Source organism: Salmo trutta, chromosome 2 (assembly GCF_901001165.1).
Source record: "Salmo trutta chromosome 2, fSalTru1.1, whole genome shotgun sequence".
Classification (NCBI taxonomy): domain Eukaryota; kingdom Metazoa; phylum Chordata; class Actinopteri; order Salmoniformes; family Salmonidae; genus Salmo; species Salmo trutta.
This window is the reverse complement of record NC_042958.1, coordinates 18,058,938-18,082,950: the sequence shown is the minus strand read 5'-3', so window position 1 is coordinate 18,082,950 and position 24,013 is coordinate 18,058,938. Positions and strand designations below refer to the sequence as shown.

Here is a 24,013-nt window from a genome sequence, read left to right as displayed (position 1 = left end):
GGTTCCATGCCATACACTGTGTACAAACATTAAGCACACCTGCTCTTTCCATGACATAGACTGACCAGGTGAAAGAAATGATCCCTTATTGATATCACTTGTTAAATCCACTTCAGTCAGTGTCAGGTTAAAGAAGGATTTTTAAGCCTTGAGGCATTGTGTTTGTGTGCCCTCCAGAGGGTGAATTGGCAAGACAACAGACTGGTAGATGGTAGTAGGTGCCAGGTGCACTGGCTGGGTTTTTCATGCTCAACAGTTTCCCATGTGTAACAAGAATGGTCCACCACCCAAAGGACATCCAGCCAACTTGACACAACTGTGGGAAACATTGGAGTCAACATGGGCCAGCATCCCCGTGGAACGCTTTCGACACCTTGTAGAATCCATGCCCCTGAGGGCAAAAGGGTGTGCAACTCAATATTAGGAAGGTGTTGCTAATGTTTTGTACACTCAGTGTATATTCCACCTAGACACTGCTAACCTGCAGATCCAATTGACCCCTTAAACACACACCACACACCACTGTAGCTGCGAGAGAGAGGAGAGAAATCGCTGTGTAGCTGTGCGTTGTGATATCTGATAGGGTTTAACTCAGACGTTGTAGCGTTGGGTTGAGTCCTCCCAGCGATCGGCTTCACAAGCCTCCATAATGAGTCAATATATGTAAATCTTTACTAGCCAAACACTGCAGGAAACAAAGACATTTAACTGGCGCTCCCGCTCGCTAGCGCAGCCCTGCACCAATGGGTAATTTCTCCCCATTCACAAGGCATAATTGCCTGCTATTTGAAGATATTCATGCTCAATTTTTGAAATTAATTTCAATTGGGGGGAAATGTAGAAATGTCAGCTTCAGTGAAAGGGATTTGATTTCAATTATCCTCGCTCAAAGGCCCTGTGATTTCCAAATACACTTAAGCGAAATTATGACAAGAATTTTTGTTCGGTGAATTTCAGTGTTTAAAGAGCGATTAGGCGATAATGGGGCGGCTTTGAGCCGGGAGTGAATGCAGCCGTCTCCCTCTGAAAGGCACTCAATTATCTCTGATTGCTCCAGCTATAATGTATCAAATAGAGATACCTGCTATTGCCGTAATTTGTGTGAAAATTAACATGCTGCAATTTCCACTAGAGAGGAAAAAAGAGCTTTAATGGGCGCCTGAACGTACATCAATAAAACTGAGGGAGAAAGAGAGAGAGGGAAGCAGGGAGAGAAAGATAGATAGGGAGAACGACAGGGAGGGAGAAAGAGGGAGGGAGTGCGAGAGAGAGGAAGAAAGAGGGAGGAGGAGAGGGAGAGAGAAGAGAGGGACAGGGAGAGAGAAAAAGAGTGGGAGGGGACTGAGCGCATTGGCTAAACTGAAAACGAAAGGGAAAAAGAAGCGATAGAGAAACAGAAAATGAGAGAAACAGCGCATCAGATACAAAACGAAAGCAAGGGAGGGGGAGATTGTTAAAGAGGGAGAGAGAAAGAGAAATTTAATTTACTGAAAATATTACAAATTGCACCTGTGCATAACTCCCTCAAATTACTAACCAATCAACAAGAGTGGCTATTACTCCTCTATTACATGGAGATCAGAGAGTGAGGAAGAGAGTAGGGTGAGAGAGAGACATAGGGGGGGAAAGGGAGGGAATATGAGAAGGGGAGAGAGGGAGGTAGCAGGAGGGGAGAGAGAGCAAGCAGAAAACATCACTGACAGAGACAGGAACGAGGCTGTGGAACGAAGAGTAAGAAGAGGATAGAGGGATAAGATGATAAAGGAGAAGGGTGGAGGCAAAGGGGACAAAGAGGGGGTGACGGATAATGAGATAGAGAACGAGAAAAGGAGGGAGGAATGAAAGTACAAGAGTGGAGAAAGAGGGAGAGAACAAAAAGGTGGGAGCGAGTGGGCGAGAAGCGAAAGGGAGGAAGGCTGAAGGAGGAATGGAGGGAGCAGGGGAGAATAGGAGGGATGGAGGGAGCGGAGGAGAGAAGAGGTGGGTTAAGGGTAGAGGGGTGAGTTAAATGTTTTATTCAGCCAGCAGTTTAAAGTGGCAGGGCCCTCAGGCACAGAGAAGGACGCCTAAGTGGCCGTGGTGACAAGACAAATTGGCCTTTTGGGTTTCAACCTGTCGCCACACAACCCTACACACTGCTAGAGAGAGATAGAGGGAGAGAGAGAAGGGGAGGGAAAGAGGATGAGGGGGGAGAAAGAGGGGGAAGAAGGGGGAGAGAGAAGAGGGAGGAAGAGGGGAAAGGGAGCTTGGGGAGAGAAAGAGGGGGAGGATCGAGAGAGAGAGAGAAAGAGGAAGCTTGTAGGGAAGGAGGAAGAAAGTGGAGAGGGAGTGAAAAAGAGAGGAAAAAGGGAGAGAACTACAGGAGAAAAATACATTGAAACGTCAGGGATAAAATGAGAGGGAAAGAGACGTCAGATCAAGTGAAGGCAGAGAAACACAGAAAGAAAAACATCTACCCTTCAGGCTAACCTGGTCTTCATAAAGGAGACAGTTTAAAACTACCAGTACCCTCCTACAGACACACACTCAAGGCCGTAAGAGGCCTGTGTAGAGAACAGAGGATACCCTTATCAGTGTGTGTATGTTGTACTTCAACAAGAATTATAAGTGTGTGTGTGTGTGTGTGTGTGTGGGGAAGGCCTGTGTGAGAATCTCATTAAAGTATGAACACAACAGTTGAGGCAAGGACAGGGTGGGAGGGAGGGAGAGTGAAAGAGGAGAAATATGGAGGGGAGGTAAATAGAAAGGAGAGCAAAAACAAGGAAATGTGAGAGGGGAGTGAGAAGAGAGAATTTAGACCATGTGAATGGAGGAGAGGACGCGAGGAGAGGACGCGAGGAGAGGACGCGAGGAGAGGACGCGAGGAGAGGACGCGAGATGCGAAGAGCTGACGAGGAGAGCTGAGACGAGGAGGGGACAAGAAGAGAAGGGGACGAGAGAAGAGGATGAGAGCTCAGTAGCTTTTAAAATGGCTCTACAGCACCATCACCTGGACAAACCATCCAACATCAATACAGTGAGTGTGTGGGTGTGTGTACACATCCAGTGTGTTTATGCAAGTGGATTATATGTGTGTGGTGTGTTCATGCTTGTGGATGTATGTGTGTGCGGTGTGTTAGTGTGTATCTGTTACCTCTGGTTTGAGTGTAGAGCGGGTGCAGGCAGGACAGATGGGTCCAGATCTGGAGAAGGAGATAGGCAGCCTCCTAGTCCGGTTCTGACAGGCCTGGTCCTCACACACCAACCAACCCTGACATGGAGAGAGAGGGAGACAGAGACAGAGAGGAGAGAGTGATGGGAGTGAAGAGGGATTGGGGGGTGAAGAGAGATGGTGTGAGAGGGGGACAGAGACAGACAGAGAGACAGAGAGAAGCAGAGGAAATAAAATGATTATACAACATTGTATTCATATCAAGGAAACTTTAAAAAAAAAACGAGGCTAACTTGCTGGAAACAATTACATAATTATCTGCCTAAATACACATAGATCAACTTTCTCCCGTCTTCTCTCTGCCTCCTCCCTAAATTGTATATTCTCGAATTTTCCAAGACAACCCCTCCGTGTGAATAAGGCACATCTGCTTGAGCCTGGGGGTCCTTCCCTTTTCAGACAGGCAGAGCAGAGGGCAGCAGATGGTTAGTACCCCTGGGGTGAGTCAGTGGCCTTAGACAGGTGCAGACCCTACTCCCTCTGTTCCCCTCCTCCTCATCCCTAATCTAATACCCTATATCTCCCTGGCCTGCCCTTTCGTGTTGGGGTTATTACCCAACTAATAACAGTTCCCAAGACATCCAACCCCTTACTACATACTGCACCTGTCCTACCACCTCACATACCAAATCCTCCCACACACAACGACCCAGTTGAGCAGTCTAAGGGTGAGCCACACACCCCTATGCACCCTTCACCCCATAACTCTCCCAGATATACTAGGCCACAGAGAAAAGGAGGAAATATGGAGGTCTCTTTTCCCCTGTATCAATTACAATCATAGAGTAGACAGATAAACTGAAGGGTCTATTGTACTGTTATCAATCTCATTAACCTGGTTGTAACCACACACACACACACACACACCATTGTGGTGAATATTATCAGAGCCAACAGAGCAGTTTAATGTCCCATGATCCTCGTGTCTGTGGCGGTTGGCAATGTTTAGATAACGTCTCTGGCCCTGGGGGTTGTGGGTAATGCTGTGAACTCTGGGAGATTGTAATTGAATTGGGACATGTGTGTGTGTTTGGTTTTCGTTTATAGGCGATTGGCGGGATGCTGTGTGTGTGTGTGTGTGTGTGTGTGTGTGTGTGTGTGTGTGTGTGTGTGTGTGTGTTCATTAGGGATGCTATTGCCTGACTGTCTGATCCCAGAGTCTCCTGAGGACACAAGCCTAAACACACAGCACTGTTCCCATGGGCTGGAGATGCATGCGAACACACACATGAGAAAGGGTATATTAACTGATAAAGTCCTGTGGGTCTTTGAGTGAAACTGAGCAAGAGGAGAGAAAAACATTAAGCCAGAGAGAGAGCAAGAAGGAGATGGGGGGCTGATAATGACATAATTACAGCAGTCGCTACCTGACACACTGAATCCAGCCGTCAGATGACTTCCACACCATTTAACTAAACAGATTAAACTGCAGTGAGACAAGACACAGAATCTAGCCTACAGTCCCTCCCTCTCCATCCCTAGTCCTCTCTCCTTCTTTCTGTTCTCCTCCTTTCACCCTCTCCTCTCATTTGTACTTCATCCCATTTTCTCTCTCCTCTCCCTCTTTTCTAACACTCTCCCCTTTCGTTCTCTGTCCAACTCTCTCCCGCTTTTTCTCCCTCCATCCAGGGTGTGATAATGAGGCAGATAGTTGACTTTGTGGAGGGTTACTGTTTCACACAGTGATCTCAGACCAGTGGAACTCAACACACAGGAATCAACCTGGCGCGCGCACATACACACTATTTTGACTGGTGGTTCTCAGGATAAAAGGACGAGAGAGAAGAGACAGAGGTTCTAGCTTGTAAGGTAATCAATCCTGCCAGCTCTAGAGTTGAATAGGTCTGAAACCAGTCCACTTTTGTAGACAAAGCACGCAACCACGCAGGCAGACACACACACACACACACACAAACATGAAATCACCTCTCACTCTCTGAATAGAGCTGAAACCAGTCCACTTTGTACATCCTCCGCTTAATCAAAGTGGCTCCATTCAGCAATTTGACCTTTTGTTCAAAATAGGATTATCACCTTCTTCTCTATTTATTCCCTCCCTCCCTCCCTCAGCCAGTTTCCAGGGGTGACCCACATGACGAGAGTAATTGCAATAATTTGTTAAACGCCATGGCAACGGGTGTTTGAAAGGGGTAAATAAGAGGGGGGTCAGAATGACAAAATGAACCAACGACACTCGCGGGGGGGGGGAGCGAGAAAGATAGATGGAGAGGAAGAAGAGAGAGAGATCAGTGTTTGGCCAGTCTAGCAGAGCAGGTTTATTGATAATAGCGGGGGGTGGGGGGGGTTAACATCTCTGTAGGAACACACGCGCACAGAGGTGCAGGCCAGGGCTTTCAGTCTATCTGGCCAGACAAACAGCTCCATTTGAGCTCTCCCTTCGTCTGAAAGAAATCCTTAATTACCACTCTTCATCGCCCCCTCTGTGTGTTTATACACACGTGTGTTCCTAGAGTGTGTGTGTGTGGTGTTAGTATTCAGTGGCAGCAGCTGTTTCACACATTACAAAGGGGGCGAGGGCCTCGTTCCCTGAGAGAGAGTGTATGTGCGTGTTTTTTGGGGGCACATTCGCCCCACTAATTGATTTCTGCTCAGCACTGTGGGAGAGTAACACCCCCTCCCCTACCTCCACACAATGCTCAATCTAAAAGACTAGCAGGTAACGCCACTCCAATATTCCACTGCATTCCACAACCCTGAAGACAGCATCAGCGCTAGTTCTAGAAAACATACAAGTTCTACTGAGCAAAAAGTTCTAAAACCAATACAGAGAGTTCCAAAACAGTTCTAAAACCAATACAGAGAGTTCCAGAACAGTTCTAAAACCAATACAGAGAGTTCCAAAACAGTTCTAAAACCAATACAGAGAGTTCCAGAACAGTTCTAAAACCAATACAGAGAGTTCCAGAACAGTTCTAAAACCCTCCACACTATTTCTCCAACTAAAGATATCCAAATACAAGCTCCAGTCAGAGCCTGATTACTACAGTGAGTACAGTGTAGTGTATTCCAGGAAAGCACTAAAGCCTGAAAGAATTAAGTCCATTTGCAGTAATGCAGAAGGGCGAGGGGTGTGTGTATTTATCTGTGTGTAGCAGAGGGAAAGGCCAGTGTTCGGCATTCAGTAGAGAGTAGGAATAAATAGTAAATCTGAGCAGGACAAAACTGCCTGCAATAAACCACACACACACACACACACACACACACACACACACACACACACCTCTCTCCCCCCTCTTACACACCCCCGTTGGTACTCACGCTGTAGTATTTCCTGATGTGCTTGCGGATGTCCAGTAGCAGCTTGTTGCTGATGTGTGTGGGGTAGTCCAGAGGACGCCCCCCACAGGTCGGGTTGCAGCATCGCAGCAGAGCCGCCTCCACCATCGTACCCTACACACAAACAGGATGGGACTTCGTCAGCACAGCGCTGGCACACACACACAGGACCAGTAAAAGCCTGCTCTCCAGGTTTAGAAGTGGAGAACGCAGGACTGTAGGAATCATGCAGCACCACATATAGGCAGATCAAGTAGACCTCCAGCCAATGTCCCCAGCCTGCAGACTCCCAAGCTCCAGCCAATCTCCCCACTCATTCACCTGTCAGAACAGGCTTTCATAGGCACCAACCTGGACTGCTAACACAATGGAAATTCCACAACTAGTAGCTAACTACTTCCTATCTGCTAAGGCCTAAACAATGTTCTCAATTAGTCAGTGACAGGACTGGGGAATGTCTCAACAGGGCTATGCATTTATTGCACTGATACACACATTTCCACACAGTGGTACATCCAGACAGTGGTACATCCAGACAGTGGTAGTGGTATTCCTACAGGGTTTCCCTGCTTTTACAGAAGTGGTGGATGGGGAGTTGGACTGACAGACGGATGGCAGGACAGCCGGGCGTACACATACAGCAAAAGTTTGAAGTTGGGTTTTCATCCTCAGGAGATGACTAGAGAACATCAATTGATTTTCCTTCTTTCCCTCCCTCGCTCTCTGCTTCTTCTCTTCTCTGGTTTTGATAACAGCCGTCTACCTCGCTCTATTTGATGTTCTCGTCCTCTCCCCCGTCTGTCTTTCCCATTCCCTCCAGCTCTTCTCCTCTCTTGCCACCCCCTTTCAATCTCCCTGGCCTCTTTCCTTCACTCCCCCTGTAACTCAAGTCAAGGCCCGCCTGAGTTGTTAGACCATGTTACCACTAATTAACGTACCACCTTATCAGCGTGTGTGATGTCAGAACCATGGGAGGACAAACGAAGGGGAAAGTGTCAGCTTCAAGAGTTTCTCTGCGACAAGAGAAAGCTGTGTCCGTCTAACTCATTACTGAGTGATAAGAAAACACACACACACCTCCCTTTTCCAGTGACCTCGGTTCCAGGAATGGCTGTAGTAGGTGGGTAGGAGTGTGATGTGTGAGAGTGAGTGAGTGAGAGAGAGAAAAAGCACAAAAGACACAAAGAGAGATCGAGATGGAGAGTGTGTGTATAGGGGTTTAGGAGAGCCTTTAAGTGCAGGAGTGTAAACTATGTCAATGAAGACAGACTGTGTGTATGAGTCAGTCCTGTCTAAAAATAAGACATGAAAGACTATAGCATATCAAATGTGTGTGTGTGCGCACACGTGCGTGTACGTACCGCTCCCTCAAACACATTGTCATAGACGTTATCGGTGGTACAGAGAGGGCAGGTGAATGTGAAGCGTTCACAGTCTTTATATTTCTCCTCATCAGTGAGTTGGACCGGAGCTCCGAAGAACCCATCTCCCTCCTCCTCTCTCTGCGCCTGCTGCTGGGCCCGGAACTGACTGGGGTCCAGACCTGGGGAACACACACAATCAATCACAATATCTACACAGATGCTATTGGTGCCAGTTATAAACACACTGCTACTGAACAAAACACACAAAACCAGTCTGAGACAGAACCAATCAAGACTACTTTGTCTGAATGTGTGTGGCAATATGCACAAGGGTGAAGTTGACATACAGTGCATTTGGAAAGTATTCAGACCCCTTTACTTTTTCCACATTTTGTTACGTTACAGCCTTATTCTAAAATGGATTAAATATCCCCCCCCCTCAATCGACATAAAATACCCCATAATGACAGAGAAAAAAATGATTTTTTGAAAATTTTGCAAATGTATTACAAATAAAAAAAACGGAAATATCACATTCACATAGGTTTTCAGACCCTTAACTCAGTACTTTGTTGAAGCACCTTTGGCAGCGATTACAGCCTTGAGTCTTCTTGGGTATGACGCTACAAGCTTACCATCTGTATTTGGGGAGTTTCTCCCATTCTTCTCTGCAGATCCTCTTAAGCTCTGTCAGGTAGGATGGGGATAGTGGCTGCACAGCTATTTTCAGGTCTCTCCAGAGATGTTCGATCGGGTTCAAGTCCGGGCTCTGGCTGGGCCACTCAAGGACATTCAGAGACTTGTCCCGAAGCCACTCCTGCGTTGTCTTGGCTGTGTGCTTAGGGTCATTGCCCTGTTGGAAGGCGAACCTTCGCCCCAGTCTGAGGTCCTGAACGTTCTGGAGCAGGTTTTCATTAAGAATCTCTCTGCACTTTAGTCAGGAGAGAGGGAAAGATGAACGGCACAGTCTCCCAGTATCTGCCTCTGAAAGACATACCCACAGCATGATTCTGCCACCACCATGCTTCACTGTAGGGATGGTGCCAGGTTTCCTTCAGACATGAGGCTTGGCATTCAGGCCAAAGTGTTCAATCATGGTTTCATCAAAAATCTTATTTCTCATTGTCTGAGTCCTTTAGTCCCCTTTTGGCCTGAGATTCTTTTAGGTGCCTTCTAGCAAACTCCAAGCGTGCCGTCATGTGCCTTTTACTGAGGAGTGGCTTCCGTCTGGCCACTATCATAAAGGCCTGATTGGTGGAGTGCTGCAGAGATGGTTGTCCTTCTGGAAGGGTCTCCCATCTCCACAGAGGAACTCTAGAGCTCTGTCATACTGACCATCGGGTTCTTGGTCACCTCCCTGACCAAGGCCCTTCTCCCACGATTGCTCAGTTTGGCCAGGCAGCCAGCTCTAGGAAGAGTCTTGGTGGTACCAAACTTCTTCCATTTAAGAATGATGGAGGCCACGGTGTTCTTGGGGACCTTCAATGCTGCAGAAATGTGATGGTACTATTCCCCAGAACTGTGCCTCGACACAATCCTGTCTCGGAGCTCTAAGGACAATTCCTTTGACCTCATGGCTTGGTTTTTGCTCTTGACACTCACTATCAATTGTGGGACCTTACATTGACAGGTGTGTGCCTTCCCAAATAATTTCTAATCAATTAAATTTAACACAGGTGGACAACAATTAAGTTGTAGAAACATCTCAAGGATGATCAATGGAAACAGGATGCAGCTGAGCTCAATTTCAAGTCTCATAGCAAAGAGTCTGAATACTTACATAAATAAGGCATTTCGTTTTTTTATTTTTAATACATTTGCAAAAATGTCTAAAAACCTGTTTTTGCTTTGTCATTATGGGGTATTGTGTGTAGATTGATGAGGGACATTTTTTTGATAATCAATTTTAGAATAAGGCTGTAAAGTAACAAAATGCATTAAAAGTCTAGGGGTCTGAATACTTTCCGAATGTACTTAAAATGTCAAATTAAAAATGCATATTTTGTCCAACGATATTATTGTAGATTATCCTCTGAGAAAACCAAATGGTCAAAACCTCAAGTTTCTATGATAATACGTTCAAAAGTTATTGGAGTTCTTACCTTGTAGGATGTCCAAAATCAGGCCGACTAAATCAAGGCCAGCAAAAAAAAGTGCTCAAAAGTAAGGAATATTGCACATTATCATGTCGACTAGGCTGGATGCTGTGACAGAATGAAGGCTGCCTAACTCATCTTTCTTCTCGATCCACAGGACATAAAACAATATGGATGTAAGATATAGATTTTGAGACATGAGATCTAGTATTTTCATATACAGTGGGGGAAAAAAGTATTTGATCCCCTGCTGATTTTGTACGTTTGCCCACTGACAAAGAAAGGATCAGTCTATAATTTTAATGGTAGGTTTATTTGAACAGTGAGAGACAGAATAAGAACAAAAATATCCAGAAAAACGCATGTCAAAAATGTTATAAATTGATTTGCATTTTAATGAGGGAAATAAGTATTTGACCCCCTCTCAATCAGAAAGATTTCTGGCTCCCATGTGTCTTTTATACAGGTAACGAGCTGAGATTAGGAGCACACTCTTAAAGGGAGTGCTCCTAAAAGCAGCTTGTTACCTGTAAAAAAGACACCTGTCCACAGAAGCAATCAATCAATCAGATTCCAAACTCTCCACCATGGCCAAGACCAAAGAGCTCTCCAAGGATGTCAGGGACAAGATTGTAGACCTACACAAGGCTGGAATAGGCTACAAGACCATCGCCAAGCAGCTTGGTGAGAAGGTGACAACATTTGGTGCGATTATTCGCAAATGGAAGAAACAAAAGAACTGTCAATATCCCTCGGCCTGGGGCTCCATGCAAGATCTCACCTCGTGGAGTTGCAATGATCATGAGAACGGTGAGGAATCAGCCCAGAACTACACAGGAGGATCTTGTCAATGATCTCAAGGCAGCTGGGACCATAGTCACCAAGAAAACAACTGGTAACACACTACGCCGTGAAGGACTGAAATCCTGCAGCGCCCGCAAGGTCCCCCTGCTCAAGAATACATATACATACCCGTCTGAAGTTTGCCAATGAACATCTGAATGACTCAGAGGACAACTGGTGAAAGTGTTGTGGTCAGATGAGACCAAAATGGAGCTCTTTGACATCAACTCAACTCGCCGTGTTTTGAGGAGGAGGTGGAATGCTGCCTATGACCCCAAGAACACCATCTCCACCGTCAAACATGGAGGTGGAAACATTATGCTTTGGGGGTGTTTTTCTGCTAAGGGGACAGGACAACTTCACCGCATCAAAGGGACGATGGACGGGGCCATGTACCGTCAAATCTTGGGGGAGAACCTCCTTCCCTCAGCCAGGGCATTGAAAATGGGTCGTGGATGGGTATTCCAGCATGACAATGACCCAAAACACACGGCCAAGGCAACAAAGGAGTGGCTCAAGAAGAAGCACATTAAGGTCCTGGAGTGGCCTAGCCAGTCTCCAGACCTTAATCCCATAGAAAATCTGTGGAGGGAGCTGAAGGTTCGAGTTGCCAAATGTCAGCCTCGAAACCTTAATGACTTGGAGAAGATCTGCAAAGAGGAGTGGGACAAAATCCCTCCTGAGATGTGTGCAAACCTGGTGGCCAACTACAAGAAACGTCTGACCTCTGATTGCCAACAAGGGTTTTGCCAACAAGGGTTTTGTCGCTCATTGTTCAAATAAACCTACCATTAAAATTAGACTGATCATTTCTTTGTCAGTGGGCAAATGTACAAAATCAGCAGGGGATCTAATACTTTTCCCCCCACCGTATTAGCATATGCTGTTGATAATAATGCAAAATTCCTGTTCTTTTTCGAAGATTTCACAAAACATGGGGTCGCAATAGCTTTCAGAAATATGCTTTTTCAAAACGCAGACATACAAAAAAAAATCTGTGATGAAAAATACTTAATCTGCATTTTATATCGAAAGTCAGTGTTTTTTGGATTCAAAAGAGTGGTAAGGGGCGTGTAACTAATTTTGTTTCTATTTTCAAAGCTTTTTACATTTAATTCAGCTTGTGTCATGCCAATTCAGCTTTTAGCGACCCGTATAAAAAACTTGACCACCACAATATGTAAAATCCTCAAAGTTGCTGCAAGAAAGCTGCACGGCTGTCAGAGCTCGGTGCTTATTGGATGTATTAGGTTACGAAATCCGACTTTGTTGATATACTGTTAATCAAAAGTTAGAAAAACCCTACTGAACGACTCAGAACATTAATAAATCATATTTGTCTTGGTAAAATATATTTTAAAACATAAGGAAGTGCTATTTTATCACCAAATCACTCTGGGGAGAGTGGATGGACAGAACCCTAACATATGGTATGGTGGAGACTGTAGAGGAAAAGGCAGAGAGGAAGGACAGAGAGAGCGCAGATCGTGAGGGAGGTGTGATAAAAACAAACCGGAAATATCAGATTTTTGTAAGGATGCCAAAACAATCAAATCACTGTGTGTGTGCAAGCAGCTGAGATAATCATATCATTAGAAGCTGAGCAGCTGAACACCCATTTCATATTCCCAGGTGAACCCAAACACTGACACACAGAGAAAACACACACCTTCCGTGGCTAAGTGAATAATGTGTTAGTAAATCAGTGTTGAGGACTAGGCCACAGAACCCCCCACCTCCCCTTCCCCCCCATAGCAACACACAGTGCCATCTACAGACAGAATGTGAAGACCAAGGACAAAGGTTTCTGTTAAGAACTATATATCTACTGGCTCTCATCTCTAAGGCCAGGATTTTTTCCAGACCATGTGACCTTATCAGGGAAAACTTCAGGCCCCAGGCCAGGAAAGCCTCTACAATTCATATCTACTCTAATAACAGTGAAACAGTGCTGAGAACTGAGACCCACCAAGCCATGTAGCGATGAGGACCCCGTCGATACCCTCGATGGGCTCACAGATCCTGCCCACCACGGGGTGCACTTGCTGGGCAAGGTAGTACTGGGTGTCCAGGCTCAGCCCGACCTGCTTCTGGAGCTGCTCCAACGCGTAGGCCCTCTGACTGGCTGCCAATGTAGAGCCATCCTGGGGGAGAGGAGAGAGGGAGAAGGGAGAGAGGGTCAAAAACACTTCTGTTATACAACACAGACACACACACACACACTTTCATCCACAGATACACTGACTGAAAGTCCCTCTCCAAAAAAACACACCTGTAAACTCATAATACACTTGCCATCACACACGCCCCCATCCCTACCTGGCAGATGATGTAGGAGACTGTGTCTCCAGCTTTAACCCTTCGTCCTCTCTGAGAGTTGATCCACAGAGCCACGTGAACATGAGGAAGAGACTTCTTGTCTGGGTAGTCCTGGGGGTCCTTAGTCAGGGCCTGGGAGAAGGGAGGGGAGATGAGGGAGAGAAAAAGAGGGAGAGAGCGAGGGAGGGATGATGGAGAAAAAGAGGGAGAAAAAGAGAGAAGGGAGATGAGGAGAGAAAAAGAGGGAGAGGAGAGTGGGCATTGATACAAACTCACACTGTAGACACGCATACCAACGCAAAGAATGTTGAAAAAACACACACCTTGTGTATCTCATACTGGTTGAGCGGGATGGTTCCGTTAGCGACCTTCTCTCCCAACTCCACAAGGTGACGCTGGATGTTCTCCACGATGACATCACGGTTCTGGTCCGACAGGATTTGACCAATCACATAGCTGAGAAAGAGGTGGAGGAAGATGGGTAGAATCAGGTCATTGATTAACATTGCCACGACTAAGGGGAAGCAGCCAGAGCAAGGTTTGAACCGGCCAACACTGCAGCAACAGCAAACACACTACCTTCTGTGCCAAAATAGTTGAGACCTCTTGGCATTATACAAGAGGAAGACGGGGATGAGTACAGTATATAATGTTCTCCAGTTGACGAGTCCACCTACTTGCCACACTCCTTGGCGAGGTCACACCAGTCCCTTCTTACGATGTCCAGCCCCTTGAGTTCCTGCTTGGTGCTGTAGCGGCCACCCCCCAGCGGCTCCACCACCAGGGCAGCGTACTTCTTCTTCTTCAGCAGCAGCAGAGACTTGAACACCCCGTCGATGTCAATCTCCAGGAGCTTGTAGAGCTTGTTCACCTCAGCTTTCACCTGGGGGAAGACACAGGCAATGTCAATCTCTCTTTATCAATCTGGCATTCTGTTCTCTCTATTCCACTTTCCATGCCTTTATTTCACCATCAACCCACCCACCCACACAATATAACTGTTGGAGTTTGATTACGATGGAGTCTCTTGCTCTAGACCCCTCTATTTCTCCCTCCCTCCCTTTCCTTACTTTGTTTCCTAGTTTGTAGACCTCCTCCAGAGTGGAGCTGTTGGTGTTGATCATGATGGAGTCCGTGTCGCCGTATATCACTTCCAGGTTCATCTAACACACACAGGAAGTCAGAGGTGAGGAGTGGGGTCTAAAGTAGGACTGCGTTCGAATTTGTACGGAAATTCCCTATTTAGTGCACTTCTTTTAACCAGAGCCCTGGGCCCTGGCTAAAAGAAGTGCACTATATAGAAAATAGGGTGACCTTTTGTGTGCACCACCTAGCTCTTGGTCATCAGTAAGGATATTGTTACACTGTTCTTTCTAACATGGCCATGTAGTGACTACTGGTGAGCTATTCCATTGATCAGTTAGGTTTAGAGTAGAACAAGTACTCACCTTCTGAACCATGTCTTTGGTGTGCATCAGGATCTAAGGGAAACACAGGACAGAACATCATGAATACAAAAGCACTCAAATGGCATAATGAACTGTCAAGTAGGGCTGTTGCGGTGACTGTATTACTGCCAAACTGGCATTCATGAGTCATGACTGCTGTCAAATTCCACGTGACCGTTGAGTCACGGTAACCTCCTCTTATGCACTGTGTACATGCGTTGGTAGTACTCAACTCACTAATGACCATCAGGTCCAAATGGCCTGGTACTCAGGGCTCTACTGTCCCTCCATCAGGTCCTAATGGCCTGGTACTCAGGGCTCTACTGTCCCTCCATCAGGTCCTATTGGCCTGGTACTCAGGGCTCTATTGTCCCTCCATCAGGTCCTAATGGCCTGGTACTCAGGGCTCTACTGTCCCTCCATCAGGTCCTAATGGCCTGGTACTCAGGGCTCTACTGTCCCTCCATCAGGTCCTAATGGCCTGGTACTCAGGGCTCTACTGTCCCTCCATCAGGTCCTAATGGCCTGGTACTCAGGGCTCTACTGTCCCTCCATCAGGTCCTAATGGCCTGGTACTCAGGGCTCTACTGTCCCTCCATCAGGTCCTAATGGCCTGGTACTCAGGGCTCTACTGTCCCTCCATCAGGTCCTATTGGCCTGGTACTCAGGGCTCTATTGTCCCTCCATCAGGTCCTAATGGCCTGGTACTCAGGGCTCTATTGTCCCTCCATCAGGTCCTAATGGCCTGGTACTCAGGGCTCTATTGTCCTTCCATCAGGTCTAATGGCCTGGTACTCAGGGCTCTACTGTCCCTCTAACCACTCTGACATCAATGCAAATGCGATGGAAAATCAAACATTTATCAAGACAGTCTCCTGCTCTTAAAACTGACCGTTACAAAAAAAAAAAAAATTATACCTCAATGTGATGATAAATTTGAAGGAAAAAGTTCAACAATAGGATGAAACTCAGAAGAAAACATGGTTGTTGTGGATGTTGTTTCAAAGGCAAACAACACTAATGGACAGCACTTTAAGGTGATTCATTCAAAGCATTTAAGACGTTGCATGTAGAACACCCATACGCACACTAGAGCTCAAGCACTAAAAAAAAATATTATAAAAAAATAAATATTAAAATAATGATTGTGCCGTTATACAATACCTAGCCTAATATCCTACCACATATGTCCAGTCTATACTCTAAAATAAAACAATTATAGTAATCACCTTTGAGTGTGGACTGTATTATTATGCATTCTGGATGGACTGGTTACCTTATGCTACGCTCCAAACCTATGCACGAGAACGCATAGGGCCTAGGCGATGCTGTTGGTTCATTGATTGTGTAGAGTGGCTTACAGAGTTAGTCTACTATTATAGTGAATTTGTATTGTATACACTGTGTGTGTAAAAATATACTTTATTATTTTTTCCCCCCACACTGTTTGGACTGTGGCCCATCTAATGATTTCAATGTCAGAAAAATCCGCTGTTTTTGCATCTTTGTGTGTGTGCGCACGCGTGCGCGCACGTGTGTGCGCACGCATAAAGCCTTGGTGATTTGCTATTAAATGGAGGATAATTGGCTAATAGGGCCATTAGTCTCGCTGCAATGGGCCTTCAAACCCACACACACACACAGCGAGCCTAATGACTCCTAATGGCCTCAATAGCCAACAGAGTGAGTGACGGACCAGAGAGTGGGAATGAGAAAACAGATGAAGCGAGCGAGAGAACGAATGGAGCTGTGCTCAAATGGGGACGGGCAGAGAGAAAAAGATAAGAAACAGAGTGAAACCAAGAGTGAAGTGTCTGTTGAAATGCATCAAGGAACGGTGTAAGAGAAAAATGGACAGAATAAGGAAGAGAGAGAGCTTGAGGGATAGATGGACAAACACTAAGGCACTAGTGCCTGTGTCCTTTGTAGCAGAGGGATCCTAACAGGTGGGGGTTGAGTGTGTGTGTACAGTGCAAGGATCAGGGATGCTAATCTGAGGGTGGGGTAAGAGTGACTGGGTGCAGTGTGACCAGACATCAGCAATCTGTCCCTTCACACCCCCCCCCCCCCCCCCCCCCCCCAGGGTTTCTGTTAGCTGGTAGTAGGCAACTTTTTGCAGATAAAAAACCCGAAAGGCGATAAATAAAATCTCCGCTGGGCAATTGTCCGGGAGAAGAAATCACATCACAAAATAATGCTATTTACCCTATTAATTTATGAAAATACCTGTCAATGTAAATACATGCTTATCGATCTATGGGTTAATTTACATAAATTAGTGGAATTAAATTGTCGCATGCGCATACAGCCTAGTTTCAGCTTAAAATCTGTCAGACAGCGCATGAGTTGCAGCTACAGCTTGCTGCTGGAGTGAAATGTGTTCTATAAGCCCAATCACTGAGGAACAATTATGAATTAAAAGATGTTAAAAACAGTTTTGATAGCCACAATAATAAAAAAAAAGCTACCATTTTTATTTTTTCTCAACTGGTAATTGAAGCGGACTTCCCATTCAAGTGCATATAATGGTAGGCAGGCTTCAGAGCGTCACATACCACTTTGCAATGAGCTGGAGGCAGTATGCATTTTGAAAACATACTTAATGGCTTGAAACATGAATGTTTTAGTACATTATGAGGCATGTTTACCTTGCTTCAAAGTAGCCTAGCCAAAATACGACCAAACGTGGAGGCAATTATTTTTTAAAGACTTCCATATGCCAATGAAACCAGTAGCTTCTCTCTTATGTTCCATTTGTTTTCAAATTAACTTTCATTGTCCTTTAGCCAAATGCACAATCCTAGTCATATTAGCAACCCATGCTACTTGTTGCATCTTTAGATCTCCCCTCTTTCTACATTTCTAACAAATATTTTCATCTCAGTCTCATGAAACCTTTCAGGTGAGGAGCGCTTTTAACAATGGTGTTATCCTCCTAATAGCATTATGGAATGAACATTCACGAGTAGCCTACTACCTTGTGCGTATAGCTGCACTTATAATGTTAATAAATAGTTTATCAGCATTTTAAGCTAAACATTCATATATGTTGCATCAGCCTCTTTGCTGTTTTAAAAAATTAATTATGTAGCCTATGCCTGCCTACTGGTTGTATGGATCTATCGTCCCACAACTGTCCTCGAATTTGTTCGGAATAGGCTATTTCTTTCTCGCAAAAAATGACAAGCTGACCAATAGAATAGGTCAATTTTTCTATTACGGGGAATAAAAGATTGACAGAGTAGTGATTTTGCTATTTGTTACTCGTCTTGCTGGTTGAGGAAAAGTAAATGGACAGTTATTCTAACATTCAAATTCGCATCGGATTTCAGTAACGAGCACGTATGCAGTTGCTTCCTCAAGATGCATGTTCTGTTAAAATGAATTATCATAATCTGTCATTCTGAGCACTGTGGGTGGACGCCCTAAATCAGGCACTCAATGCATATGGGTCTGGTAAATTTCTCAAATGTCCAGTAAATTAAAATGCTGCAGGTCAAATGTCAGGTGCCACATTTTCTTATCTGAAACCCTGACACACACAACCCTCCGCAGGGACAAGGACAGGGCTATTTGAGACCGACAGCGCGGGGAGAGGAGAGGTTACGAGTGGTTTCCCCTCCCTGAAAATAGAGTGGGACTTAAGCTTTATGGGCTGCTACATACCTCCGATACAGGATGGAGGGAGATGTGAGGAGAAGGGAGGGAGAAGGGGAAGTTTGAGTAATTACAGCACAGCCTCGTCCATTAGAGACTACCAAGGTCATCCTACATCACATGCACGCGCAGGCACATGGACGCGCAGGCACACACATGCCTAAGAATGTAATATTGTGCCTAAAAATGTCAAAACAGGGAAGAAAGAGATGGAAGGAAAGAAAGCAGCTGAGATTAAAGAGAGGTGGAGCGAGGGAGAGGAAGTGAGGTAGTGTTCATATAATTGTTGCGTGGTCTGATTGTATTTAGCCAGTTTTCCGTCTGCTTTCAGCAAACACAGGATGGACCACTCAAGGAGCCACCCCACTGAAAGACTAGTCATCTGACCATGAATTTGTGTATGGTATCCAAACCGACGACTGCACTGTACTAACCACCGCACATATCACAGATACAGTGCCTTCAGAAAATATTCACACCTGGTGACTTTCTTAATTTTGTCGTGTTACAGCCTGAATTTAAAACATATAACATTTAGATTGTGTGTCATTGGTCTACACACAACACCCCAATGTCAAAGTGGAATAATGTTTGTACCAATCTTTAATAATTCATTAAAAATTAAAAGCTGAAATGCCTCGAGTCAATAAGTAATATAATTGATAATTGTAAGGTCCCTCAGCCGAGCATTGAAATTCAAACACAGATTCAACCACAAAAACCAGGGAGGTTTTCCAAAGCCTCGCGAAGAGCACCTATTGGTAGATGGGTAAAAATGTCAAAAGCAGGCTTTGAATATAACTTTGAGCATGGTGAAGCTATTAATTACACAATCAACAACATTGTAGTTACTCCACAATACTAACCTAAATGACAGCGTGAAAAGAAGGATGCCTGTACATAATAAAACTATTACAGAACAGGTATCCTATTTAGAATAAGGCACTAAAGTAAAACTGCAAAAAATGCGGCTAAGAAATTTGCTTTATGTCCTGAATACAAATCGTTATGTTCGGGGCAAATCCAACACATCACTGAGTAAAACTCTTCCTATTTTGAAGCATGGTGGTGTCTGCATCATGTTATGGGTATGCTCGTCATCGGCAACAACTAGGAAGTTTTATAGGATGAAAAGAAACGGAATAGAGCTGAGCACAGGCAAAATCCTAGAGGAAAAACTGACACTGGGAGACAAATTCACCTTTCAGCAGGACAATACCCTAAAACACAAGTCCAAATATACACTGCAGTTGCTTACCAAAACAATGAATGTTCCCGAGTGGCCTAGTTACAGTTTTCACTTAAAATCAGCTTGAAAATCTCTAGCAATACTTTAAAATGGCTGTCTACCAATGATCTTGACAGAGATTGAATATAATTTTTTTGGCAAATATTATAAAATCTAGGTGTACAAAGCTCTTAGACTTATCCAGAAAGACTCACACCTGTAATCCGTGCCAAAGGTGATTCTAACATGTATTGACTCAGGGGTGTGAATACTTATGTAAATTAGATATTTCTGCATCTCATTTTTAATACATTGGCAAAAAACATGTTTAGACTATTTCATTATGAATTATTGGGGCGGCAGGTGGTTAGAACGTTGAACGTAGTTAGAACGTAGTGGTAAGAACGTTGGACTAGTGACCGAAAGGTTGTAAGATCGAATCCCTGAGCTGACAAGGTAAAAATCTGTCTTTCTGCCCCTGAACAAGGCAGTTAACCCACTGTTCCTAGACTTGCCTATTTAAAGGTAAAAAATAAATACAAATTATATATTTAGACCAATGGATTGGTCGAAAGAACAGGACGACTCTCGGTCGACCAAGATTTGTTTTAGTGTTTGAAAAAAAAAAGTAAACTTATTTTTTCCATATATAGGGTATCTGTCTGTGTTTGAATAAAAGCAACTACATATGCACTGACCTTGTATGATACTTTAAGCATAGCCTACTGTTTGATTAAATAATTAAGACACAAATTACTCAAGAGCCCGATGGTCACACTGTCAAAAGAAATGACAGCGGGTGCCTGTGACTGGCGCACGTTGTCTCGCTCTCCTCCCTACTGCTGCAAAAAGGCACCACAGCACAGCGTTTATTGCAACATTTCAGCAATTTAGTTTCTTACTTGTTTCTGACTGAAAAGTTCTGTTATCCAAATTCCTCATTTGTTTAGGAAAAACATTCCCTATTCCCTCAACCCTTGCTCTCTTTACGTGAAACATGCAAGCATCAATAAATTGGTTATAACAAACTCCGAACACAGTAACACATGACACCAAAATGCATGACACCAAAATGCATTCCTCCAATGAGGAACTCTAGAGCGCTGTCAGAGTGACCATCGGGTTCTTGGCATACCTGTTAATTGAAATGCATTCCAGGAAATGACCTCATGAAGCTGGTTGAGAGAATGCCAAGAGTGTGCAAAGCTGTCATCAAGGCAAAGGCTGGGTGTTTACTCGTCTCTGCTGCCTCCGCCGCATTTTTCTCAATCCCAATACGCTGGTTAACTTTGCTCTTAAGCACATAGCAACATGGGGAAAGGTGCAATTCTACAGCGCACTGAAGTTTGTTTCAGAACCGCAGACAGTGACCGTATCAAACGCAGGAGAAAGCGCATGTTATAAAATAATATTTGATTTATTAATGTTGCAGCATATACAGTTTCAGTATCACATGTCTTAGAATGACGGACTGTGCCATCCCCGTGGCCTACGCAACGGATTCATCCACTGAGACGGGCTCGAATCTGACAGGTGTCTTGTGCACCATGAAAGAAACATTTTTATAATGCGACTGCTCAACTAAAGAAATCTCGGTCGACCAACAGCCTATCGACCAGTCGACTAAAGAGGGTCAGCCGTAGATGGGTGAGATTTTGTATATATTTAATCCATTTTGAATTCAGGGTGTAACAAAATGTGAAATAAGTGAAGGGGTATGAATACTTTCTGAAGGCACTGTAGTCCACACACACACACACACAACTGAATAACGCCACTCATGTAACAAATAAACAACTAGTTGTGGTGCCACAGGGGCAGATGAATTATGATAGTGTAGTTTTGTGAAGATCGACTATAGCCAGTTACATATAATCAATCTTCTCTTTCCCTTGTTTTCCCTCACTCTCTCTTTTATATATCTATTTTCATTGTCTTCCCCTAAACTGCAGTATCCATTGCTCTCTAACCCTTTAGACTCCCTCTCTCACCTCCCTTCTCCACTTCACTCTACCTCTCCCCCATCCGTTCCCCCTCCCCTCCTGTCAGTGTATAATTAGTCTGGTCAGTAAATTAGCGGCTGGCTGACGGGCCCTCCTGCGGTGCCAGGATCACAGACTTGAAACCTCTGGGTAACAGAATGACATCCACAGGGGTCAAGCTGGGTTTTACAGGCCATCACTGAACGGGAGGTCAAACTGTCACAGAAGATGATACAGATACACCCAGGGAAAGACTTGAGATGTTCAGACTGTGAAAAAGGTCTATGTCCTAAACAGATGGGGAGAATGTGGGTAAGGTAGAGATGGAGGTGGAGGCAGGGGAAGGAGAGCTAAGAAGTGGCTAAAAGAAGGAAAGACAAATAGATGCAAAGGGAGGGAAGAAAGCAATGCAATGAAAGGAGGAGAAAATGTATGGAAGGTAGGATAGGAAGTAACAGATGGATAAAGCCTATGCCCTAATTGATCAACAGTCAAGGCACTTGCAGTCAAAATATGCATGTCCCCTTAACACAATTCCTCACTCAAGACACCAAAAGGTTATTTGCTCAGTGAAAGGGAATTCTGCACCCTCTACCCCAACACATACACAGCCCGCCCAGATCAGAGGTGGTATGTTAAGACCTGTCAAAGAGCGGACACTCACACTCCTGTCAAAGAGCGGACACACACACACACACACACACACACACACACACACACACACAGACTTTCATACACTACATGAGTGACACACACCTGTCCTAGTGGATTCCTTGGCAGCGCAGTCATGTGTAATCTCAGGTGGGTACATCTGTTGTAAAACTAGGTCCGATTTAATACAACCACCTCACCTCAAATGTTATTTGTCACATGCTTCGTAAACAACAGGTTGTAGACTAACAGTGAAATGCTCACTTACGAGCCCTTCCCAACAACGCAGACAGAAAGAAAATAGAGAAATAGAAAAGTAAAACACGTAATAATAAATACAATGAATAATGATAACTTGGCTATATACACACAGAGTACCAGTACCGAGTCGTAGTGCAAGGGTTTGAGGTAATTGACGCAGATATGTACATATAACTAGGAATAAAGTGGCATAATAAATAGTATCAGCAGCGTATGTGATGAGTCAAAAAAGTTTGTACAAAAATAATCAATGCAGATAGTTAAATAGTTAACCAAATAGCTACCCGGACTAACTATTTAGGAGTCTTATGGATTGGAGGTAGAAGCTGTTCAGGGTCCTGTTGGTTTCAGACTTGGTGCATCGGTACTGCTTGCAGTGCCGTAGCAGAGAGAACAGCTTATGATTTGGGTGGCTAGAGTCTGAAAAATTGTAGGTCCTTCCTCTGACACCGTCTAGTATAGAGGTCCTGGACGGCAGGGAGCTCAGCCCCAGTGATGTACTGGGCCACGCGCACTACCATCTGTAGCGCCTTGTGGTCGGATTCCAAGCAATTGCCACACCATGCAGTGATGCAACCAGTCAAGATGCTCTCAATGGTGCATCTGTAGAACTTTGAGGATCCGTGGGCCCATGGCAAATCTTTTCAGCCTCCTGAGGGTGGAGGCGTTGTCGTGCCCTCTTCACGGCTGTGTTGTTGTGTGTGGAACATTATAGCTCCTTAGTGATGTGGACACCGAAGAACTTGAAGCTCTCGACCCGCTCCACTACAACCCCTTCGATATGAATGGGGGTGTGCTCTGCCCTCCTCCTGTATTTCCCAATCAGCTCCTTGTCTTGCTGATGTTGAAGGAGGTTGTGGTACCAGCACAACAAGGCTTTCTCATCGTCATCGGTTAGCAGGCCTACCACCGTTGTGTCGTCAGCAATATTAACCTGTTTAAAGGTCTTACTCATTATCGGCTACAGAGAGCGTGATCACACAGCCGTCCGGAACAGCTGGTGCTCCTCTGCGTGGTTCAGTGTTGCCTGCCTCGAAGCATGCCTAGAAAGCATTTAGCTCGTCTGGCAGGCTTATGTAACTGGTCAGCTTGCGGCTGGGTTTCACTTTTCAAACTAACACGGAGTACAAGCCCTGACACAACCGACAAGCGTCAGAGACGGTGTAGTAGGATTTGATCTTAGTCCTGTATTGATGCCTTGCCTGTTTGATGGTTAGTCCGGTTGGAATATTATTGATGTTTTATGTTAAAAAGACCCTAAGGATTGATTGTAAACATTGTTTGACATGTTTCTACAAATGGTAATGGAACTATGACTTTTCGTCTCTGGTTTTGCGCTCGCGCGTTATGCCTTTGGATTAGTGATCTGAACGCGCGAACAAAACAGAGGTATTTGGACATAAATATGGAGTTTTTCGAACAAAAACAACATTTCTTGTGGGAGTTCTGGGAGTGCATTCCGACGAAGATCAGCAAAGGGAAGATTTATAATACTAATTCTGAGTTTAGTTGACTCCAGAACTTGGCGGGTAACTGTATAGCTTGCTTTGATGGCTGAGTTCTGTACTCAGAATATTGAAAAATGTGCTTTCGCCGTAAAGCTATTTTAAAATCTGACACAGCGGTTGCATTAAGGAGAAGTGTATCTATAATTCT

The 24,013-nt window shown here is 44.8% G+C and overlaps 1 protein-coding gene across 1 annotated transcript in view; it reads right to left on the bottom strand.

The window, feature by feature from the left end:
* The window catches only part of pola1 (polymerase (DNA directed), alpha 1), an 84,768-nt gene that overhangs the window by 21,780 nt on the left and 38,975 nt on the right, over nucleotides 1-24,013 (bottom strand). Inside the window, exons 27-35 of the mRNA XM_029697295.1 lie at nucleotides 14,579-14,611; nucleotides 14,201-14,293; nucleotides 13,808-14,013; nucleotides 13,454-13,586; nucleotides 13,131-13,262; nucleotides 12,781-12,955; nucleotides 7,870-8,051; nucleotides 6,491-6,622; nucleotides 3,134-3,250 (exon numbers count right to left, since the gene is read on the bottom strand). Coding sequence (XP_029553155.1) covers nucleotides 3,134-3,250; nucleotides 6,491-6,622; nucleotides 7,870-8,051; nucleotides 12,781-12,955; nucleotides 13,131-13,262; nucleotides 13,454-13,586; nucleotides 13,808-14,013; nucleotides 14,201-14,293; nucleotides 14,579-14,611 — 1,203 coding nt within the window. The remainder of the gene's footprint in view (nucleotides 1-3,133; nucleotides 3,251-6,490; nucleotides 6,623-7,869; nucleotides 8,052-12,780; nucleotides 12,956-13,130; nucleotides 13,263-13,453; nucleotides 13,587-13,807; nucleotides 14,014-14,200; nucleotides 14,294-14,578; nucleotides 14,612-24,013) is intronic.